Source organism: Atractosteus spatula, chromosome 2 (genome assembly GCF_055471065.1).
Source record: "Atractosteus spatula isolate fAtrSpa1 chromosome 2, fAtrSpa1.hap1, whole genome shotgun sequence".
Taxonomy (NCBI): Eukaryota; Metazoa; Chordata; class Actinopteri; order Semionotiformes; family Lepisosteidae; genus Atractosteus; species Atractosteus spatula.
In genome coordinates this window covers 33,227,719-33,251,018 of record NC_142707.1, presented here as the reverse complement: position 1 = coordinate 33,251,018, position 23,300 = coordinate 33,227,719, and the positions used below count along the sequence as shown (strand labels likewise).

The window sequence follows — 23,300 nt, the reverse complement described above, 5'->3', positions numbered from 1 at the left end:
ATTCTATAAAAAACACTTTGTCTCAGTTCTTGCATTCACAATTGGACTCTGGAGAGCAGCAGAAAGGGAAGAAGTGAAAAACATTGTCAGTATTCATATTGGGGATTTTCAGCAAGACACAAATTACTTTTACTACTGTATGTTGTGGGAAATTCTTCATCAGAGGAGCAGGACACAGTGCAGATTCAGTTTTATTGGGCTCAATAAGTCCGACAACGCGCGCTGGGCCTGCCCCACAGAACAGACAAACTGCAAGGGTTTCCCAGCTCTTATATACAGTCAGAAGAAAGTTTGTTTCACAATCTGAGTGCTTGTCCTGTTCTTTGATATGTAATTACTTCTAGTCCTACTCTGTCTTGCTCTAGGTTCTGTCCTTTGATATGCAACAGATATTGGTCGGCTTTGTCCTGTTTGTGGGTGTTGTTCTTGTCTTTTATTATGTAGCGTTAAGCCACTGGGGCTGCTAAAGCAAGTCAGCTTTATGGCATCTTAGTGTAACTTTTGTTTGAGGCTAAATTAACAGACCCCATTAACACCTCTCACAATGTGCTTAAGTGGTGATACTTTGATGCTGGATAAGTGAGATATATATATACATGTCCCACTTCAAGTTGTAGCTGGTCTACACAATGCATGAGATGACTAGAAAAAGTCACAAGTTGCGGAAGCCTCTCAGGGCTCTTATGCTTCATTCAATACTTTTCAAAGGGAGTACAGTGCTTTCTCTTCCATGGTTTGGCTACGATGAGTCAGTGGTGTCTTAACACATTTTACAGTGATTATTACTGTAAAATGAGATCATTAGGGAATAATAAAGATTTGTCAATGCTGAAGATGGTAGTAAGTGTATATGGAGCCACCACGTTTGGTAACTGTGTGACCCTATTTGACTATAGGGACTTGGCACATGGTTTCTAATACTACCTTCAAAGCTGATGCATATGATCGTAGGTACTGGTTAGACTTGTCCCTCTTTGTTTAGGATCCGTGTACCTTCCTTATTTCTTTAAAGAGCAGAGGCCCCGTCTCATCTTGATCCATTTGCAGCTGATTAAAGGGTTTTGTGCGATCAGTTGTCATATCTTGTACTTATGTGTTTTCTTCATTTGTAAAAACAATGTTTTAAAAACACTAGAAATAATTTTATTCCTAACAAAGTTGAAGACAAGAACTTTTAGCATCTTTCTCCATTAGTCATGTGTGATTTTAATCTTGTAGATTTACAGTAAAACCAAAAAAGGAAAACCTCTTGGTGGTAATCATTAAAGGCTTAAAAACTTCAGTATGTTTAGGATTTCAAGACTACCCTTTTGACTGCTTATAAAACGTACCACATTACAAAATACAGTCAAGCTGTGAACTTGAAAACTGTAATACTTTTTTTGGGGCGTTTTATTGAACCAGGTTTCAAAGCTTTTACCTGATCAATGCTATGCCATCCCTATCTAAAGAATAAAGTTTACTGGCTTGTATGAAGTTACTGAAAACCTAATGCCTCTTCAAGGCTCTTCCTCAAACACATCCCAGAAGCTCTATAGTGGAGCACAGTTCATTGATGTACCAGCTAAAAAGGAATTCAATAGGTTGAACTGATGTGCTTTTGGTCTTCAACTCTCATCTAGGAGCCTTGAAAGATTTCCTTGCAAACAGGCCAGGATTTGGGGTCTTTGCTGAGGCAAGATTAATTGATTGCAGTAACTTGTGAGTTTTCACAACGCATTTGAAGTTTTGCTTAGACAAGGTTTTCTGATGGAAAGCTTTAGGAATTGAGTGAGCTTTTTTCTTTATTCCTGATGTATAGAATTTGCCGTCTCATTGCACATTCAGATAAGATACCGGTGTTCCTTCAATATGAAGCCTGAAGCCACTATATTTGTATCTTTCTTTCGTAACTTGCTCCAGGGAGGGGGTTGAGTTGTTCAAAGTATGTTTTGTAAAAGGGAAGAGAGCTTTATTAATTCGAGGGAACTCCAACAAAAAGGACTGCTTCTGAAACTGAGCTGGTTAGCCCCGCTGCAACTTGTTACTTAATGTGTATTTGTAAGATTGTGTCCTTCACACTTTTCACATCTTTTTTTCTCTAAAAACCCCTGAAGCAAAAGAACTCTAAACACACCTATTGACTTAAACGTTTAAAAGACCACCATAAAGTAATTCATGTTCCTACTTGTACACATCATATGAAAATTGCTTGAATCATTTTGAATTTATACCAAGAATTTACAGTGATGCTGGTCGGCAAATTCAAATAAATCCAACACACTTACAGTATACATTATGATATGACTTCTACACAAAACCTGAATTATTCCACATGTATTTGTGTTATTCTTCTTGAATTAACCATTGATGTTATATTGAAAACTGCATTGATGTAAAGTGGAAACAAACCCACCATGTTCGCACAGTTGACAATAATAAAAATAAGCTTAATACTTTTTACTGTTATTTTGTTAGGGATTGCTCATTAGATACAGGGTATTTAATACCTTGTTCTCTCTTGCAGTATCTAATAAAATCTACACAACGTTGAAAAATATTACTCTTGCATCCCATTCATTTTAAACCATTTTAGAAGGGTTGAGTGTATGAATACTTTTCTGAAGCACTTAAAAGATTTGTAAAAGTAAGGGATTTTATAACATGGACTTTAAGATACAGAGGTGAAGCTATGTCATACTGAACAAATTACTTAAATTTGAATTTCAAGGGACGATTTTCTTTTCAGATGTTGGTTAGTATGGAATTTCAGAAGCTGCAGTGCATTTGAGCAGGATACCAAATCTGAAATACCAGAGTGCTTGCACATGTTAATATTTAACATGCAGTCTTTTTATGTTCACATTCCTGCTTCTTTTCTGGCATAGGACCTAACAAACTTGGTTGAGTTGGAGCTTTCACATGCTCTGTCAAAAAACTATATATAAAAATCCCATGCAAATTCTAATATTAAAGAATGTTTAAATGCTTGTACTTCACATAATACACAATAATGATAAAATGGTTGATAATACACATGTATGTGTTGTTGTGGATGTTTTTAACTATTTCTAGTTAAAATAAATTTGAATCCCTTCAGTGCACTTTAACTGAATACATTTGATATTAAGAACGTACAGTGTTTTTCATCTGTTACATGAATATGCTACATACTGTAATTCAAATTTTTAGAATTAGTAAGACTCATTTCCCAAAATCCACACCACTTTTCTCCTAGAGAAATTAGCTTACTCCTAGATGTGGGTCTATATTTGATGAATTGAGAGATGTAAGGGAAAGATGTAAGATGTTGGCGTCCACCAAGGCTCAGCCTTGTCTCCTCTGCTATTCATACTTTGGATACAGTGACCAAAGATATCCAAACGAGGCATCCATGGACGATATTGTATGCTGACGCTGTTATGATAGCAAGTGAAACGCGACACGGCCTTGAACAGCAAGTACAGGAGTGGAAGACGCCTAGGCTCATGTGTCAACTCCAACTGCACTACCCTCCAAGACGCCAAGACGCGAGTCAGCGCCGCTTGGATGAAATGGCGGCAGGTCACTGGAGTACTATGCGACAAGAAGATCCCTTTACGCCTAAAATCCAAAGTCTACCGCTCAGTGGTCAGACCAGTGGCCCTATACTAAACTGAATGCTGGCCAACGACAAAGAAACATGAACAGGCACTCCATACGATGGTAATGAAGATGCTGCGATGGACCCTCGGCTTGACAAGACTAGACCATGTCATGAATGAAGGCGTGCGAAAAACACTCAAAGTCGCCCCAATCACTGATAAAATGAGGGAATCGCGCCTGTGATGGTATGGACACGTGCTCCGCAGCAATGACACATCAATGGCAAAGACCGCCCTCGAATTGAATGTGGAAGGCTGCAGGCCCCATGGACGACCATTTACGCGCTGGCTGGATCGGCTGAAAGACGACATGCGCCTCGCAAAAGTCACCTGCCGAGATACCGCAGACTGTACGAAGTGGAAAAATCGGTGCAAACAAGCAGACCCCACATAAGTGGGAAAATGTGAAGAAGAAGAAGAAGAGATGTAAGGGAACATCTTGACTAGGAGTGTCAAACTCGTTTGCCAAGTTTGGACAGATTTTATTAATATATATATAAATATTCATGTATACTATAATACATTAATATTGTCAGGACATTTTAATTTTGACAGGTGTTGAACAAATGTACAACTATTAACATCCAACCCTGGCTATACGGGTGATCAGTTTTACGAATTTACGTCTCAATGAAGGCTCCTTCCCTTTTTTATCTCGCATGCTTAGCAGGTTTCGTCGTTGAACATCCTCCTTATTTTTAACATGTCTGCAAAATGTGTTGCGAATGCTTCAGGTGTTACAAAAGCAAAGAGAACAAAGAAATCCAGGGTGTCTTACAAAAGGTACAATCATAATACAATAGTCGACTTATAGAGTTTATTACAATTCCATCAGATACGTTTTAGCTAGAAGAAAAGTCCAGATAATCTTTTAAGGACATCTTATTCTGTAGTTCATCTTTAACTGTAGTTCCCATGGTGAAGACAGATCAATTGATAACCAAATTCTTCTAGACTGCATTTTGATAGTGTTGATTTGCTACTTTCAGTCAAGCAGACACAATCTGCACCCTAAAGTGATTTTTATAAAGCTTCATGGAGCAGGTGGATGTCTAGTTAAGTACCTAGAGATTATTATGTATGGAACGTGTTAACGTGCATTGGCTGCAAAGGAACAAGTAAAAGTTATTTTCACAAGCTGAAAGTTAGTAGAAATGGAACATTTAATCTGTGTTCAGATTTTCACACCTTTCTTCCAGATCCCCCTTTGTTTGGATCACCTGTCAGCTCCTTATCACCTACTGTACTTTGCCCTTTGTTCTCCTGTACTTTATATTCTAACACCTTCCTCTCTCTCACTCACGCCTCAAAAAGGCTCAGCAGACGAAACATTATTTCTCCCTATTTCGCTGTGGAATTTATATTTACTCATTCATAAAAATCTTAACTGTGTGGTGTTGTTAACCCTTAGTGTTATTCCTGTATTTTAATGTACATTAGCTACCCCAGGGGTCTCCAAACTTTTTTTCCTGAGGGCCACATTTGCTTTGGAAGAAAGGCTGGAGGGCCAGACAGTGGGAGGGTGGGTAGACAGGGAGATTTTATGATAGAGGAATAAACAACACAATTTACACTTATAATAAATTTAATGAAAACCCTTATGTCATATATTGTAATATGCAAATGAACAAATAGAGCTAAAAGAAATATTCCCATACTTGTGTACAAATTTAATACGATATTTGGAATTGCTTCTGTGACAGAATGTCCTCAAATTCTGGTTCAAACTTTGTCGCCCCCAGAATCAAAATCTGCTTGAAGTGCTCATCAGAGAGTGATTTTTTGATATTTAGATTTTACATATTTCATTTTTGTAAAGACAGAAAACATTCCACGAGCAAGTTTTTGAATGTTCTTAAAACTCTCTTCAGGCAGTGATTTATAGAAGTTTAACAAATCCTTTTCCTTAAACAGATCCCTATACAAGTCATTCACAGCAAGGTCTACTGTACTTTGAGCTGCATCTCAGGCTGAAGATCTTCAACTTCACTTGCAAAAGGTTTCTGGAACAATCTTATGTTCTCTGAGATACTGTCAGGATCTTGAAAACGGTCTTCAGATTGCTGGTTAAAATGTGAAATCGCGTATAAAGTGAACGTAATCGGGAAAAGGTTTGGTACATTAATTTCTGTACTTTTCACAAGTTGCAAAATGAACAAAATTGTTAACTGCCACCCGTTTTTCAAAAATAATTTTGTCTGAAGGTTTTTACATGTGAAAACAAGTCTGAAGTGATAGAATTTTCGCTCTGAAGTTTCACATTCAGTTCACTTATATGTGCAGTCACATCCATAAGAAAGGCGAACTTCCATAACCAAACACTGTTAGAGAGGGCGTTAATACTGTAGGTCGTTTCCTCTGAGTCATGAAGATATCGATTTCTGTGCGTACTTAAAAAAATCTCTTTAGCAGTTTAGCTTTGCTGATCCAGCTAACCTCACAGTGGTACAGAATGTCCCGATATTCACTCTCAATTTCAGATAGGAAGTTTTTAACTGAAGATGATTAAGGGAGGATGATCGTATAAAATTCACTGTCTTCACAACTATATCCACTACTTAAGATAATTGTACATTTTTACCGCACAAAGCCTGCCGATGAATGATACAGTGCAAAATAATTGTTTTTTCCCAGGTCTTCTGGGCGATGAGCAATTGTATTAGCTGACAGACTTATTTGCTCGAACAAAGCAACTTTTTCTGGTCATCAGTAGGCTTCATAATACAAGTTTTTTACAATATATACTGCTCATCAGTAAATGGTTTCCCTGCCTTAGCTGTAACAGGGGCTATTTTGAAACTTGCCCTTACAGTGGATTCTAATTGTTGTGATCGCTTTGTGAATGTTTCACACTGATAAATTACGTTTTTCTTCAGTGTTTCTACTTTATCTGAATGCATTTTGCCAGTCAAGTCTGAGTACTTCTGTGCTTCGTATCGAAATGCCTTCAGATGTTATAGTAATTTTTTCTCCTCTTAACTCCTGACACTTCGATGTAAAATAAACAATGCAAGAAAACTCAAGAACAACAAACAAGTGAACCTGAGGTAAAGGTTATTTGACTTCTTTAACACTTGCGCAAAAGGATTCAATGGTGGCTCTCTGTTCTCGGACCAGATAAAAATACCTGGGCCGTAGGTTGGAAACCTTTGAACTACCCAATGGGATACATTTTCTGCACTCACAGAAAGTATTGCTTTTGGCATGTGTTGTCTTTTCTAAGACCTGTTTATTGCAGGTATTTACAAATTATTCAGGACTCTGAACTCGAACACAGTATTTTATGAAAAAATAATTAATGAAGGGCATGTAATGAAAATTAACTTTAAGTATTAATGCTTGAACTTTCCCCAGTTTAGCTACTGTATTAACAAAATTAACAATCTGTTCTCCTTGAAGTGTCTTTGTTTGTCTTAAGAGTCAACAAATTGTCCCTAAGTTCCAGGTTTATTTTTCTCAGTTTGGGGTCTTGGCTTTTAAAAAAAACAAAGAATGTCTTCCCATATTTCTCAACTGAGTCAGTAGACCTGACTGTACATATACAAGTAAACAATGTTTTCTTCCGTTGTTTTAGAGTGAAGATCAGGAGCAAGACCGCGGCAAAGAGCCAGGCAACAGCGTGCCTCTGAGGAAAGTTGGTCGGCCAGGAAGGAAACGCAAACAGCTGCCCGTGAGTACAAGCCATTTTCTTTTCACTGCCATTCAGGTGTGTCAAAATCTGAAGCAGTTTGGAGATAAAACTACGTTTGAACTAGTGACATTTCTACATGGTAGTTGTGGATATTTAACCTAACCTCAAGTATCCAGTTTTGTTTTACACTCCACGGATTTCTATGGCGTTTTTTGAAACTTCCATGTCTGAACAGCTGTGGATGTTGATGCTTATTTCTAACCGAGCTGAAAAATGAGTGTGTGGGCTTTAAAGAACCCTGCTGTCAGCATAAAGTGTAGTAATGCACAGTGAAGTCATGGTAAAGCACAGAGAGGAGTGGTAAGGCATGACAATCAATCAGTGTGTAACATGAGAAATCAAAGCAAATCTTTGTAAGTAGCATGGTAAAGCCAAGGGAAATTTGCAGAAATATGCAGAATATAATATACAAATGCTTTCTTCCATGGAATATGATTAATTTAGCTTATTCTACTGTCTATTCCCAGAAATCAAGATAAGCAGAAGTACATTTTGCTTTACTAAAGACCGTGTAGCTCCCTACTGTAGAAGTTGTATAATAACACTGCATTGCAGTGAGAAAAGTCTATGGAGTTTTTAATCCTAACTTTCTTCGCAAGCCCACTGGAAGAGTGACAAAAGAGAATGTGCTATAAAACGTAGATGCAAGGCTTCAAGACTACGTACTGCTGATCATTATGTGAAAGCAGAGAAGGGGATTGTTTTGGCAGCAGCCTTTAACTCCCCCTTGCATTTTCTGTGATGCCATTGTAATTTGGAATTTATCCCAGTGAAATGCCTCAAGGTCTTAGGCATTGTAAAAGACGCTGTAACAAATGTACATTGTTTTTATTGTCATAGTGCCATTTTGAGGTTTCCTAGACTGTAAACTTGGATGGTTTCTGGATAAAGAACACAGAGCCAGTGAATATCTGGCAGGTTACATCAGTCACATGGGGCTGTATGCAAATCCTTAGGCTGCCAGAAAATACATTTGGGCTCATCATATATACCCATAGAGTCAATTACTGGTTTAATATGCTGGCTGTTTTCTTTCCTGTAGTTCATTTTTAACCCTTTAGCTGTCACCCATGGAAGCAAGAGTTTGTGCCGTTATCAGGCAGTGACAAAAGTCATGAATATAATGGTTTCATGTTTTCCCATTCAGAATGCAAAGGGACTCTGTGGCAAATGTGTCCATCACCACCAGGTTGAGCAAACATACAGATGTCCAAGACCAGTCTGTGGCAACCAAAAATTATCTGATTATAAAGTAAAATTTGTGGGTTTGCATTTTTTTTTAAATCAGGTAACTTCTGAGAAAGGGTTATAAACAGTCAAAGTATTATTTGTACCTGGCCAGGGGAAAGGCATTTAAGGTTATGTTGGAGACACTTCAGTTCTTTAACAAACATGCTTTTTCTTCCTGTTAACAAGACAACAGTATTTTAATCTGAAGGAAAAGTGTTATTATCCAGATAAGGTTTCCAAACTAGGTGCTCAGGTTTTTCCTGTTTTAAAGTTAGACACTGCATACTGCGGGATAAGATTATGGGTTTTTTTTTTTGGTACAGAAGAAATAACTTGTGTTTGTTTAGCAGTAAACAAGTTCTAACAAATATGCCATTTGTTAACAAAGCCCTTCATTATCCATTAACGGGAAAACCTAGCTGAAAGAAAGCTGAAAGGAGAATACTAAAGGTGTTATGTGTTCTTTCATCAAATGTACAGAAGGGAGAATGCTTATTAAATGCAGTGGCCCATTTAATCATAGTATTACTGGGGTTATAGTTGGGAAATGTCCTCACCTTAGCAAGGTCAGTTTTAAAGGAAAGAGTAACCCAGTAATAATAGGCTTGGAGTCACTGGGGTATATTTTTATCCACTGTCTCCATGCTTCAACAGGGTTATTTTTAAATGACCTGAATACAGATTTTTATAGCTCCAAGCCAGTTTTGTTTTATATGTGGGATTTATTTATTGTACAGTTTTATTATAAATCCATGTGCTGTACAGTTGTATGTTTTAAGACCTGGAAAACATGAGCATTCTGTTTTCATGAAGTACGTGGTGGGTTTCAAGGGTTATTTAGATTTTAGAAAGTTGTCGTCATTGCTGCTCCTTTCTCCCTAAAATGCCAATGTGTGTTGCTCTTTGCATTGTAGCAGATGTTTTCCTTTCAATTAGCTACACTACGGTGTTGGAAACCTGACATTTTCCTGTAGGTTATTAAATTTCTAAAAGGGTCACGAGATGGGGAAAAAAGGCAAAAGAAGATTTTCATTTTTTCTACCTTTATAAGGTTGTTTTACTGCAAACAAAGACCAAATATTATACAGTGGGAAGTCATTAAAACTTCATAATCTAGTGAAGTGGCTAATTGAATACATAGTGTCATTGAATGTTTAGGATAATAACGTCATTTCACACTGCTTCATATTTTATTGTGTGTCTTAATGTGTTTAATTAATGTAGAAATTAATGTAGTAATTAGTACTAGGACTGTGGAAAAATCTTGTAAAATCATGAAGACCAAAGCTGCAGTTTTGCTTAGCCTTGCTGTTCATCTCCAATGAAAATATAACTTGTGTGCACTGGATAAGTTAAGCACTGTGTGATTTGAGCTAATTAAATTCTATTTCCTTCTCTTTTTTGCTGAGTACTTTTCTGGCATGTTACAGTTTTTTCTAAGGAACACTCCTACTAGGTAGTAAAAAAATATATCACGGATTTCTTTCTTACAGTTCAAATTCTAAGAGCTTTATTATTGGCATTATGGATGAATTAGTTGCTAACACTTTTAGAACTAAAATGTATTGTTTCCTTTGCTGTGTTCAGCTGCTGCTGCTGCTGTCTTGCATTATATTCGTGGCAGTTAGGTCTGTCAGTTAGCTGAAGTCAGTGTGTTAACTGCTGTTCGTCTATGGCCTAGAATGCTGAGGCCGATTGCGGGTCACTAGGTTAGTGAGGCTGTTGCATAACAGTTTTTTGCTTTCGGATGCCAGCGCCTTTCAGACAATGACTGTTACTCTGCCTCTCACACACTGCACATACGGCAGTCTCTAATCGCTCTCTTTTCTTGTTCTCCCTTCACATTGATGAATCTTTTGAGATAATTGTGCAGCATTCTTCTTCTCATTACATAGTTTGGGTGGGGGAATGTTTTGATTTTTTTTCCCCCAGTATTGCAGGCAATAATACTTTTGTATAATGATAGTCCCGAATATGGAGGCCTCCAGCTGAACTTAACAATTTTTTGTCACAGTCCAATATTTTTGTAGTGACTTAGGATATATTTGCAGAAAGGAATGATTCAACAAATGTAAAATAACGTAATAGTGAGAGGGTGTTTAATTTTGTCAAGGTGGTAGAGAACATGTAGGATTTCTGGCCTTTCGGCAGTTTTCAGTTTGCTGGGGGTAGAATCTGGGCTATCAACAAGCAGGGACTTGCAACGTCAAAATACAACTAACATTGCAGAGTGCTTTGATGTAACAAATTCCAACTGACAAAAAGTATTAAAATACTTTACAAAAAAAGTTTTTTTTTGCTGACAGGGAATCCAGCTAAGTCGAATTTCTAAATAAACACACCTGAAAATCTACTGCCAGCTCCTTCCTGCACTGAAAAGCATTTTTGGGTTAACATCTTGTGGGGAAATTCCATGATGACAGGTCTCACATTTTCAGCCACTGCAGATGATGGAGGCTCCAGTGGCTTTTACTGTAGGCTTCTTTTTTTAACACATAACGCTTTAATGCTCTCTATGCTTAAGCTGCGTTTTCATTTCTGGTGTGAATATGTTGCTTCACACAGTCCATCTGTGTGAAAATGGGTGTTGTTTGAAACAAATATTTGGGGTTTAGAAACAAAACTAGACAGCATTACTTGTCCACTTGATGGCAAAACTACCATCTTTTAGCCTTGCTTTCATAAAACTCTGAAACTGTGTGCGTGAGGGAGGACTGGTTAATACTTGATGGAGACCAGCACTCTGGACAACACTTTCCTAAGCAATGCCTTAGTATGGAGACCAAGGACACTGGGCATTAGGAGGTGCCCACATGCCCACGTTGGGATGAGCTATTAAACCGGGGAGCTAACTCTGTGTCCTGGTATTGCTCCATTTTGGCCTTGTACATGCTGACCTGATTTGCTATGTTGTGGTGCTTTGGTACTTTGTAGAATTATTATGAAGATAATTCATCAAGGAGTATCAAGCAAGAATCAAGGAGAGGGTCTGAAAGATAAGAACAGAACACTTTGACAGAATGTCACCTTAGTTTTTCACATGTAGTGTCAGGATTGTTGTGATGTCATTGCCAGTGTGTGTCAGATACAGATTTGATAGAGGAATAATGTAAAATGTATTATCCTTTGTTTGTTTTCTTTTATTGTCTTTACAAATTCATGAGGCAGATGGTTTTACAGATAGGAATGCAGAAGTCTTCATCTCTCCTTGTACCTCCTAATTGATTGTACTGCAACTGTTAGCTAGGTTCAAAGTATAACTCCAAATTTGTGAGTTTTTAAAAAATAGCAATTGCATGTTTAAAAACAAATACCATTCTTGTTTTTCATATAATAAGTTTAACTTTTTCTAGTTGTCATTCCAGTACCAATGTGCATTTTCTAACAGTTAGCTTTGAGAATGACAAAGTTCAGAATCCAATTACAAGAGTAAAATCTGAAAACCATGTCAATATACTAATGGAAAAAAGAAATGCAACATTTTCTGGAATGAGAATACTATAGTTATAGCTTATGTACTTTTACAAAAAGTTGTAAATTTGTTTTAAGCCCTCTGACCAGCAATACAGCTTGTGCAGTGAGGCATTGCAACTTGAAAATCACACGAAAGCACGTTAGGTGCTTTTCCACGAGGTCCAGGTGGAACAATGCCTGATCAGGTTGCCTTTAAAAAGGCCTTAATTCAAAGCTTAGATCACTGCAAGAAAAAGGCCACACTTAGTCAGTTTTCTGTGCATTCCATATTGCCTTGAATGTCACCAGAAGCAAGGGAGAGGGCCATTGGCATGCTGCAGGCAGGCTGCGTTGCCTGACACTATGGAGTAAGATGCTCCACTGTGTCCCAACTGCAGAGAAGGTTTCAGCAGACCAGCAGGACAGATGACTGTCCAAGATTCCGTTGCCCTCGAGTGAGCACACGAGCTGGAGCGACACATCAGGTTGGTCCATCTGAAAGATCGTTTCAGATCTGCCACCCATACTGCTGCTGAAACTGCCGGCAGACACAATGCCCGCATCAGTGACAGCACAGTGAGGCTCCATGCTGCTGGCCTTAGAGCAAGGCGACCTGTCAGAGGCCCTCTGCTCACACTTTCTAGACGTCACACCCGACTGGCTTGTGCCAAACAGAGGCTGCGATGGACTCGTCAGCAGTGGCATCAGGTCCTCTTCATGGATGAGTCACTCTTCAGCCTATTCCATGCAGATGGGAGGGCCAGAGTGTGGAGGAGGAAGTGTTGTGTTTCTTTTTTCCATCAGTAAACAGTATATTCTCTGATGCATGACATAGGAAATTAAAAACCTTTGTAAAGGTTGAAAATGGTAAATGCCATAAATAATCAAAATCAATTGATTGTTCACAGCATATGCTAATGTCTTGTCAGGTAATCTACACTTACTGTAAGTATTCAGTAATGTTTATAATTGAATAATTCTTATCAGTCTCTTAAAGACGGGTAGCTACAGTATGTATTTGTTGTGTAATTTTTTAGTGCACAGTATTAGAAAAACTACGATAATTCTTGGGGAAAGTTAAATAAGGCAGGCTGTAAGTTGAGGAGTAGGAGTAAAGCAACAAATATATTTTTTAATAGTTTCATGATACCTACAGTATGAAACGTCTTCTAAGCTTCCTGTATTATTTCAAAAGGGGTGCTATCTGGGAAAACTCTCACAGACACAAATGACTAGTGCAAGTTTCATTTGGCCTACGAAAAAAGAACTGTTTCCGAAAACTGCAACTTAATGCTATATTTAGATGGTTGCGGAAATGTGGCCAAGTCCCCAGCCCCCTCTCTGCCAATGTGAATCATTTGGTTGTGGATGTTACAGCGTTGTAGATTGTTTTTCTAAGTCAAAGAAGAAACGGATTTATACCATGCTTTGCAGGCAGGGGTTCCCAGCCCTGCTTCTAGGGGACCTGCAGACCCTGCTGGTTTTCCTTCCAGCCAAGCACTTTACTTTATCAAATCATTAATTGAATCAGCACGTTCCTGGATTGGATCCCTTTTTCAAAATTGTTTTTGAAATGTTGGAAATTTGAAAGATGAGATTTTTGTTTGGGTCCTTAATGACAAGGAAAATGAATAAATATACCGTATTTATGCTTATATACCAGTTAATTAGTTTAATTTATTTATTTATCAAATACTATGTCTTGTAAAATTGTATTCTGAGCAGAGGTATAACACTGAAGCGACTAGTCAAATGTTTTGGAAATGTTTAATCGCAAAACCATATTCCCGAGAACGTGGTGCACTAGAAAATAGGATTTTAAATTACTTGCTGTGTTTGACATCATGCTCACCTTAGAAACTGCTTTAAACAGTACTGTCTTCTTGTTCGCTGCTAAGGTTTAGCAATTCCCACAGTATATTTATGGTATACAAAATAACTTTAAAAATACAAATTACATTCATTTTGGCAAATAATGTTTGAGCTTTTGGAGTAGACCTACTGTAAATATTAAATAAAATAAATAGTTTGCATGATGTTTTGACAGGTTACCCTGTGCAACAGTGTATTTTTTAAAAATATTTTAAAATAATTAGGTCTATTATCATGTAACAGTTTTAAGTATTTCATTAAGAACAGCACTTGAAATCATGTATCCATGAAAGCATTGGAATGCTCAAGGGTATTTGTAAGTTTGACATTTCCTGATCTACATCTAGTTTAGGACTTTCAAGGTCAAACTAAAAGGGGAACCAGATTTTGAATCATTTCCTTAGGATCACTGCTATGCCTTATCTGAGGCATGAACGACATCACCTGTTGATGTCTAGATAAATAAATAATACAATTCCAAGTGAAGAATATGGCTTATTAACTTGTAAGCATTTTTATACGCAGATTTGTTCAATGTTGAACAAGCTTGCCTCAGGTGAGAATCCAGACCGAAGAATTTTCACTTTTTGTATTAATATATTCCCTATTGTCCTTGTCCTGTTTTGTGACACTTTAGATAAATACAATAGAATTCAAGATCAATAGCAACCGAAACTCACTGTGTGATGAAAAATTACCACTGCATTTTTAGTTGGTTATAAGTCCACCCATTTTCTAACTGCTTTATCCAGTACAGGATTGGGATGGAGCCAGAGCCTATCCCAGCAAGCAATGGGTGCGCAAGGCAGGCTACACTTTGGACAGGTCGCCAGTCCATTGAAGAGCAGACAGACACAGACACACATGCACACACCTACACCAGGGCCAATGTAAAGTAGACCCACGCAAACACAAGGTAAACATACAACAGAACCACACATGCCCCAGAACTGCAAGGTAGCAATGCAAACCACTGTGCCACCCTTAAAAATATATTTAAAAAAATGTTTTAATATGAATATATCATGGATAATGAAATGTCATCTCAAGCTACTGAACTAGTGTTCAGTAATGGGTTGAGCTGAGAGCACAAGGGATCTGCAGCCTACATGGAGTGTGATTCACTGGCAGGATACTTAAATGACAGACTTGCTGTGCGACAATTAAGAAAAGCTGGCTTTGAGCTGGTAAAAAATTAAATAGCGAAAAACAGCAATTAATTCCCACCAGATATTTTTGAGGACTTCAGGACACAGTTATTTATCTTTTAAAAATGTATCCTCTTGGGGTGGGTGTGACACACCTTGGTGCAAGGTGTCATAAACCAGACCATTAATAGGCAGGTCAGGGTAAAAAAAACACCACATACAACAGCCATGAGGTAAAGAGCAAGTGATTTTTTTATTTTCATTGTTTTTATTTACCTGCCATCTGGTCAGGTAACTGAGGATGGCAGGTGAGTTCCTACAGCCTTCTGGGAAATGTAGATTCGCAACAGTGAAGACTGGATGTGTAAATCTGTGGACATCAATCACAATGTTAAAGTATGCTTTCATGTTTATTTTCATTTCTTGCAATTGGATTGATTCTTAATATCTTAGTATTATCCCGAATCTTTATTAAATCGGTAAACACCACAGCAGGATTCTCTAGGAGGCAGGGCACTCCATAAAAAGCAATTTGTACACATGTTGAAAACAAAAGCCACTGCATATCCCTTGCAGGCTGCATGTTGTCCCTTGGAATACGGTGCCATGAAACACATAATTGTGCCATCACAGCTTCAGCTTTTTTTTGTCATGTTTAAAAACAGCATCTGCTGTTGGGGGGGGGGGGGAGGGGTGAAAAGATTCAGCTTTTTTGTTTTCCTTCTTGAAGGTGCCAGTTGGAAACAAGCGCCAACTGCTCCTTGGAGTAGGACTGCGTCAGTGCACTCAAGTGCCTTCTGCTGACGCTCCTCGGTTTCTAGGTCACCTGGTGACAGAAAATCCCCCATGGCAGCAGTGACACAGATAAATAGATTACGCTGCACTTCAGCTTCCATGTGCAATTTAAAGATGCATTATCCTAGTCTGGGGCGTAATGTATGCAGTGCAACAAGGCAGAATAATTTGGAACTATTTTTGTTGTGTAAATTGCAGGCACACGAACACACACACAACCCCTCGTCCTCTCTTTTTCATGAAGGAGAAAGAGTCTTTGTAAATCCAGATGCGCCTAAGCTACAAAGCTGTAAAATGTTGGCATCACTGTAAACTATTATTTAGATGATGTAGTATATTAATAACATAATTAATACATTAATAACATAAATCAAGGATCTTGTTGTGGTAATGAATTTAATAAGTAAAAGAAGTGCTTAATAAAGTGTAGTGCTTTTTATTCTGTTCTCTGATATATTCATACTTTATGTTTGTGTATTGGAAATATATAGCCTTTTTAAAGCTTTTATGTGTGTGACTAAATGGTGTGCAAAGAACTCCTTGGGTTTTTTTTTCCAGTTACTAAGCTTTGTAGAGTACAATATGTAGGTGTCTGCCAATATTAATTTGTGCAAGGAGTATCAACCATAGTGAGATCTCTAATGCATCTTTTAAGTACATAAATTAAATAAAAATAAGTGAAGATTTAGATGGCATTTTTACTGATCCAATAAAACAAAAGGTGTGGTTTTGTTATATGTAAGATCTTATCAAATGTTGAAAAGATTCATACATGTAAATACTGATTTTAATTTTCAGGATCCTTTAAATTAATGTTAACATTTAAATCAATGTTGCTAAACAAGACCTTCAGAATACACCATATTTGTGTGTCTAGGATTTGAATGTAAAACTTTTAATAGATTGATCTTTGCATCTTGATGTGGGTTCACATGAATCTGTTTAATTATTCTGCAAACTATGATTGAAGAAGCCATGAGTATTGAGTTCATTTTATTTTTACTATCAACATGAAGATTGCAGAGACAAATTGTATTTTTCTTCGGTGAACCAAATGGAAGCATGATTTTTGAAGCACAATATTTGAGAAGAGACATATTGAAAGAAATGTGTGCATACAGCTCCATCTCTGTGTTAAAACTGGATTTACTGTACTTTTTCATTTGGGGAACATGATAATTTAAAAAAATCAATACTCAATAATGTTGACATTCTGTCAAGAAAACCCACACAATTTTATTTACAGTATATACTGTACAGTGCCCTCCAAACGTATTGGGACAAAAAACTTAAACTGGTTTTTCCCTGTTGTTTTCTTCGAAGAAATTCGAAGTTGCATAAAACAAATTATTCATAGAGTTCAGAAGGTAACTTTTTTGGGGGATATATTTTGCAAACACGGTTAATCATTTTGATTGACTAATTCAAGTGAAAGACTTTCAGTTCCAAAAGACCTCAGCCATGCCTAGACCTTCACAGCTCTTTTATGCGTGTGAAATGTATGCAACTTGTAACACCTGGGCAAATAGAAACACCTGTAAACCCCTTTTTCCCAATACTTATGCTCATCTAAAATGTGGTGTGTTGGAACAAAAAAAGTGCACTTGTTGTATAATGGTAAAACATTTAAACATTTATTTTTATGTCTAAAAATACCCAGAGGTAAAAGGGGATATCTTTGCTTTTGTCTCATATTCATCTTGTGATTTGAAATCCACATTTCCTGAGCATGCAGCTACAATGGGCTAATTTGAACTCTTGTCCCAATACTTACAATGCATGCTTTTCATTTTAAAGGTGGCTTGTAGACAAAAATGTTCATAGAATAAATGTTTATTTTACCATGTCTGTTGTTACAAAGTTTTTGAGGTTTGATCAAATTTTGATGCCTGTCAGCATCAATGATCAGATTACAAGAACAACAAACAAACTTTATAAATGTGGCCAAAATCGGCTAAATGTAGGAATCAGGGCCTAGATGTATTTTTTGGTGTTAGCACATATTGGTGAGTTTCTTCTTTCTCAAACTACAGAACATTATAATGATGCATGTTGAAGAGTGTTCTACTTTAAGAGGTGCTGAGGTACAGTCTTCATGTGTCAGTAGTAATAAAACACTTTATATGAGTGTCGGCTGTATGGAATTACTGGACATTTATCACTTCTTTGCACAAGTTAATGCACAGCTTTGTCGACGTGTCTTAGCTATTTGCTACATAATTTGCTCTTGGCCAAGCTAGTAAGGCCCTAGCATTTATTGAACATGTCAGTTTTTATAATATATAATGTAGCATTCAATAATCGCTGTAGTAGATTAAATAATCACTTTTTGGTCCCCTGCCTATTGAATATTTTGTCAGTAGACCCAGGCACCATAATGCTGTTGTATTTAAAATTAGATTATGGAGACCATTTGTTCTTTGTGTGAGAGCAACTTTTATGTTAAATTTGGTAAACCTGTGAGAAATTATATAACATTCAGGTATGGTTAACGCACAACTGATTTCATAGGTCACCGATTGAAACTCTTATCTCCTCCTAAAAACAGTTTCTCCCCTTATTTTATGGCTATTCACTAGAGGCATTCAATTTGGATAAATAGTGGCATACTTAACATTAATTCCATTGCTAAAGTCTTAGAGTTAAACACTACACTATGTGTATCCTACAGCTCCACAGTGTACTTTTCAAATGGGCTAGAGAATGGCCAGTTCAGTATTCATTGATTTATTAGTAGTAAAAGTACATGGTTTGTGACATAAACTGCTGAGACTTCTGAGATCACTGTGCAAAAATCACATTGAAATCACATTGTAACACCATTCTTCAATTTTAACAAGCCCAGGCAATTAGTAAAAAAACCAACGTACCTTGCAGCTTTCAAGTAAGGATGAAATGATAGTAGTTTTTCATTGTTTGAGTGTAAGCCCACTCTCTCATGATCCACAGATCATCACAACAATTTAAACAAAGTTTGTTTTTAAGTCTGGTAGGAAAGAGCAATTTTTTAGTAGTTTTGAAGGCTTCTAAGCACATTTTAGTCTTCTGTGTTTTAATTATGACAAAATTTGGGCATTAAAAGCATTACTGTTGGACCTCTTACATTCAACTGGTAAAGGGGGTCACCCAAGTTCAGGTTGAGCTCTATGATCACGGGTTTGAGTCTGGATCATGTCACTAGCTGACTCTGACTGTGATTCCCCAAGTAGCGGTGCACAATTGGTTTTGCACTACTAAGGACAGAGAAGGATTAGATAGCCAAGTCTTTTAGTGATGCAAAGACCCTGTGACCTCCTATGTACTTTCAGGCATACTGACTCCTCCAGTCAGCTCTGAGCCTTCCGTATGGAGTTGTGTTGCCTGTGATAATTAAAAAGACAAACAGCTTGAAGTAGAGAAGATTGTGGTCCAAAAAATTTGCCCTGAAAATTGGTTGGGTATAACAAAAAAAATTGGTGATACAATTGGAAAAAAAAGTAGAATCATCATCTTCTTTAAATTGTTACATCCCCAAAATTATACCTGATACATTTAGCATTAGTAATAAGCCAAACATTTGCTCAGAAGCAGTCTGTGATACAGGGCACGTATTGATGGGAGAAATAAACATAAGGCAGCAATCCTGGTGTATGCTGGCCTACTTTTTGGCCATATTTTGTAAGGAATCCTGTTTTGCCACGTTGTATATTAATTGTGGGGTGCTTTTCACAAAACAGGTGATGACCTGTTGTGGGTGGAGTTAATGTGACTGTAGAAATTGAGGAGCAAGTCTGACACACGTTTTAGTGTGATGGAATTAGTTTAAATTGGTTCCTAAGACAGCTATAGTTTGACATAAAAAATGCAGTTGGGCAGCCATTTTGGTTTAAGTAGAAACTCTCTTTTATGTGTTAAGTGTATTTTCAATAGAAATATATCAACCACATATCATTGTGTAATGATACCTGTGTTCAGAATTAACTGGGCAACCAGTCCTTGCTCAGAAGAAGTGTGCTGTATAAGATGTTAATTGACAAGAGAATGAAATGGCAGTGTAGCAGCTGGTTTATTCTGCAGTGTGTTAAGATGTCTGAAACAGGATTGAGTGTGATTTTCAAGCAGATTCTAAAACAGAGGCAGTTTGAAAACAAAATGGTGGTCATTTAAGCAGAAGCCCTACCTGATTGCTAATTGTATTGACTCAAGGATCATTAGTCATCTCAGTTAACCTACGACTCTGAGAGAGTGTTAATTTGACTAATTAGATGATAAGTTATGTGAAAAGATTGGATTTTTCTGGAACCTCATAAGTGGTGCAATTATGTTTGTCTTTGTTTCGCGTTTGTGGTTCCCACTAGGACAGTTTTAAAGGCAACAGTTTTATAGGCATTGGTACACCTTCTGATTTTTTGCAGGGATTAATTTTTTTTCCCCCACAGTTAAGCAGTACGTCATTCCTGCAGCACTGAAACTTGCCAAATTCCAGTGATAGCGCATCAAAACCGCTGAAAATGCACTTCTGCCATCTGTGCCAGCAGAACTCAAATCCATTTAAAAGTTGACACCTGGGTAAGCGTAGTGTTGTGACAGCTTGATTCAAGGAAGAATGTGAGGATCTGATCAGCAGTTTAGCCAGGTTTGGGCTTTAATTAAACACTTTGGGCTTGTTTTTTTAAGAACATTTAAGTGCTGATAATATCCGAACCTTTTATGTGGTTCCTATCTGTCTAAATTGATGACTAAAGGTACTCAATGATACAATACAACAGTTGCATGGCACTGGTATAAGGAGGGATTGTTGAACATGGTGGTACTGCACCTTTATTTAAAAGGTGATACGTTTACAGGCAGGGTGCAATACGTGACATATCCTGTGAAATTATTTTGAAAATACAATCTGTATTTTCATATACAGGTAGTATTACAATTTTCCTTGCTTGTTGAATGATTTAATATTATTATACTGTAAGTTTTCCAATCGTCTTTGAACTCCACTGCAAGTAATTAGGAATCAGTACTGTTTGACATTGTTCCTACTTTTGTTGTCCTTCTGCAACTGATTTGATTGCCATCTTCCATCATTTTGCTATATTTATGTTGTGCAGCCAAAATTGTCTGGCCAGTAGTTTTAACCTCTTGCCTGAGGGATAGATGCACTTGTTCTATTTTAGCTTTGATGAACATGTCATTTTGGCAATTGAACTCTATGATTATAATAGGATTTTTAAATGTCCATGATAGACTCATCACAAATATATGGCGTTTAATATGTAATCATAGTAATTGGACTACTAACAAATCATTGTATCCCTACTTTCAAGCCTTCCTCAGTGAGATACACAAAGTGGTTTTCATTAATATTTCTGTGTGTACTGACGTGCCTCTTTAGGGACTTCTTTTTAGTCATGATGAACAACATTTACTGTTTTCCAGCTGGCTCACAACTGTGACTTCAAAGCATTGTTTGCTATGGGGTGGTGTACGGAAGAGGTGTTTTGATTACTTGGAGTGATCAGGAAAGTCAACAAGGCAGTTCAACCTTGGTCATGCCCTGGCAGATGTTTTCATGTGTGATAAGGATATTGACACTATAGGTAGAAAAGGTTTCTACATGCTAGCTTCGTTGAAAAATGTTTACAAGTTTAAAAATTTAATAAGGAGTAAAGTATTCCAAAAAAGTATTTCAGCTTTTAGAATGGTTTCATCGAATATCCACTGTATTTGAAATAAATAGTTTGTGTCACACCTAAAACAATTAACAAAGGTCTTTTTAAGATGACTTAAACATACTAGTGTCATTCTGAAGGGCTAATACACTTCCAATTACAGATGAAGCTTTTTAGTATTTTGGTCAAGCCTCTTGTGCAGTAGTTTCTTGAGATGCAGAGACGAGTTTGATTGCCTGGATTTGATCAAACTGGTGAGAATTGTCAGACTATGTCAGCAAGTCATTGGTGTGGATCTTTTAGATTTCCCAAAACAACAAACAGGTTTAAGTTCTCATGTATACCTGCGGGTATAACATTATTTTTCTGTTGTGCATGTATATACATATTGTTTGTGGCCTTTTTTCTTTATACTGTGTTGTCTGGTGCTGTAAAGCAAATTGCCCCTTGGTGATAATAAAGCCTCAATCTCTCTCACCTGGAAAGCTGCTCTCTACAGGCTGTTATAGAACACATTGATGTGGCCTTCTATGCGTCAGTAAAATTCATATTAGAGGTGTAAAAGACTAAATGTTTAAACCCCTCAAGCTTAGCCATTAACTTTTGACTTAAGGACCAGGATCATATACACACTAAAAAAACTGAAGCGTGCTCCTGTGATCACACAAAACAAAATGCACATTACTTTCTGGACTTACTGGATACTGTATTTTACAGACAGGGCTGGGAAGGGCATGTCTCAAGGTTTTCATTTCAAGAATTTGATCATATATAACATTTTAATATGTTTAAGAAATAAAAGTTTGACTGGATTCTAATACTGTATATGATGCCGGATTTTTTTATTTTTAAAGTAGTGTTTTGCAAAGGAACAAACATCACTGGACATTAAGATATAGTTTTTTCAAAAATGGCTGGTCCTCATTGTGCATCTTACCAAACAAGATAAGATGGTGGTCCTAAGATGACCATATTATAAAAGCATATAGCCAGCCAATGCTCTCTTTTGCCAGTACCACTGGAGATCTGTCTGTAACTTGTATAGGGCAGTGATGTACTGTATGATGTCAAGTTGGTTTTCTCTGGATGCTCCAGTTCTCTCCCACCTTATAATGACATTCTGGTTCAGTTAGTATTTTCTAAATTGTCCTGGTATGTTCCCTCCTGGGTGCAGTCTCACCTTGCGTCCTAGACGTCTAGGACAGGCTCTGGGTTGCTGTAGCCTTTTCCTGGATTAAGTGGCTTTTTCATAATGGATGAGCAATGACAGGCTCGGCATGAATGTTTGATTTGTTTGAACAGAATGTAGTGTAGAGGATTAACTACGGTTAAATGATTAACTGGTTGAATTCAAATAGTTTAAATGTTAATTATCCTTAATTCATATCTTATACAATGCCACAACAGCTTGTGTATGGTCTGGGTCTATGATATCCCCCGAGTTAGAACGGAAGTGGCTGTTGTCCATTTGTGTGTTTGTGTTTGTTCTTTCATTGGGACCACTGTCAAAGGCCTTTAGACAAAATATCATATTGCAGTGAATCATTAATCACAGTTTCTTTCCCACCACAGTACCCAGACCATATAAATTCTAATTAATTTCATTTGGAAGGGCACATTGTTAACAGTTGAATTGACAACCATACAGTGTTCTAAAGTCTTTAGAACTCACTGGACATTTCAAGAAAGTCAGTTGCATTATTGGACTAATTTTTACTTACTGATAGGTTCTTAGTCCTTTACCTACCCATCCTGGTGTATACAAAATACACCAGCTCTAGCTGAGCAAACCACAGACATCATACTCTTGGTGTTGTCATTGACAATGGCCTGTACATGTTTC

General features: G+C 37.3%; 1 protein-coding gene across 9 annotated transcripts in view; it reads left to right on the top strand.

Moving 5' to 3' along the window:
* Positions 1-23,300, top strand: part of LOC148839582 (DNA (cytosine-5)-methyltransferase 3A-like) — a 285,242-nt gene that overhangs the window by 38,290 nt on the left and 223,652 nt on the right. For all 9 annotated transcript variants that reach the window (XM_088908896.1, XM_088908889.1, XM_088908882.1 and 6 more), the window contains exon 3: positions 7,198-7,293. In XM_088908896.1, coding sequence (XP_088765022.1) covers positions 7,198-7,293 — 96 coding nt within the window. The remainder of the gene's footprint in view (positions 1-7,197; positions 7,294-23,300) is intronic.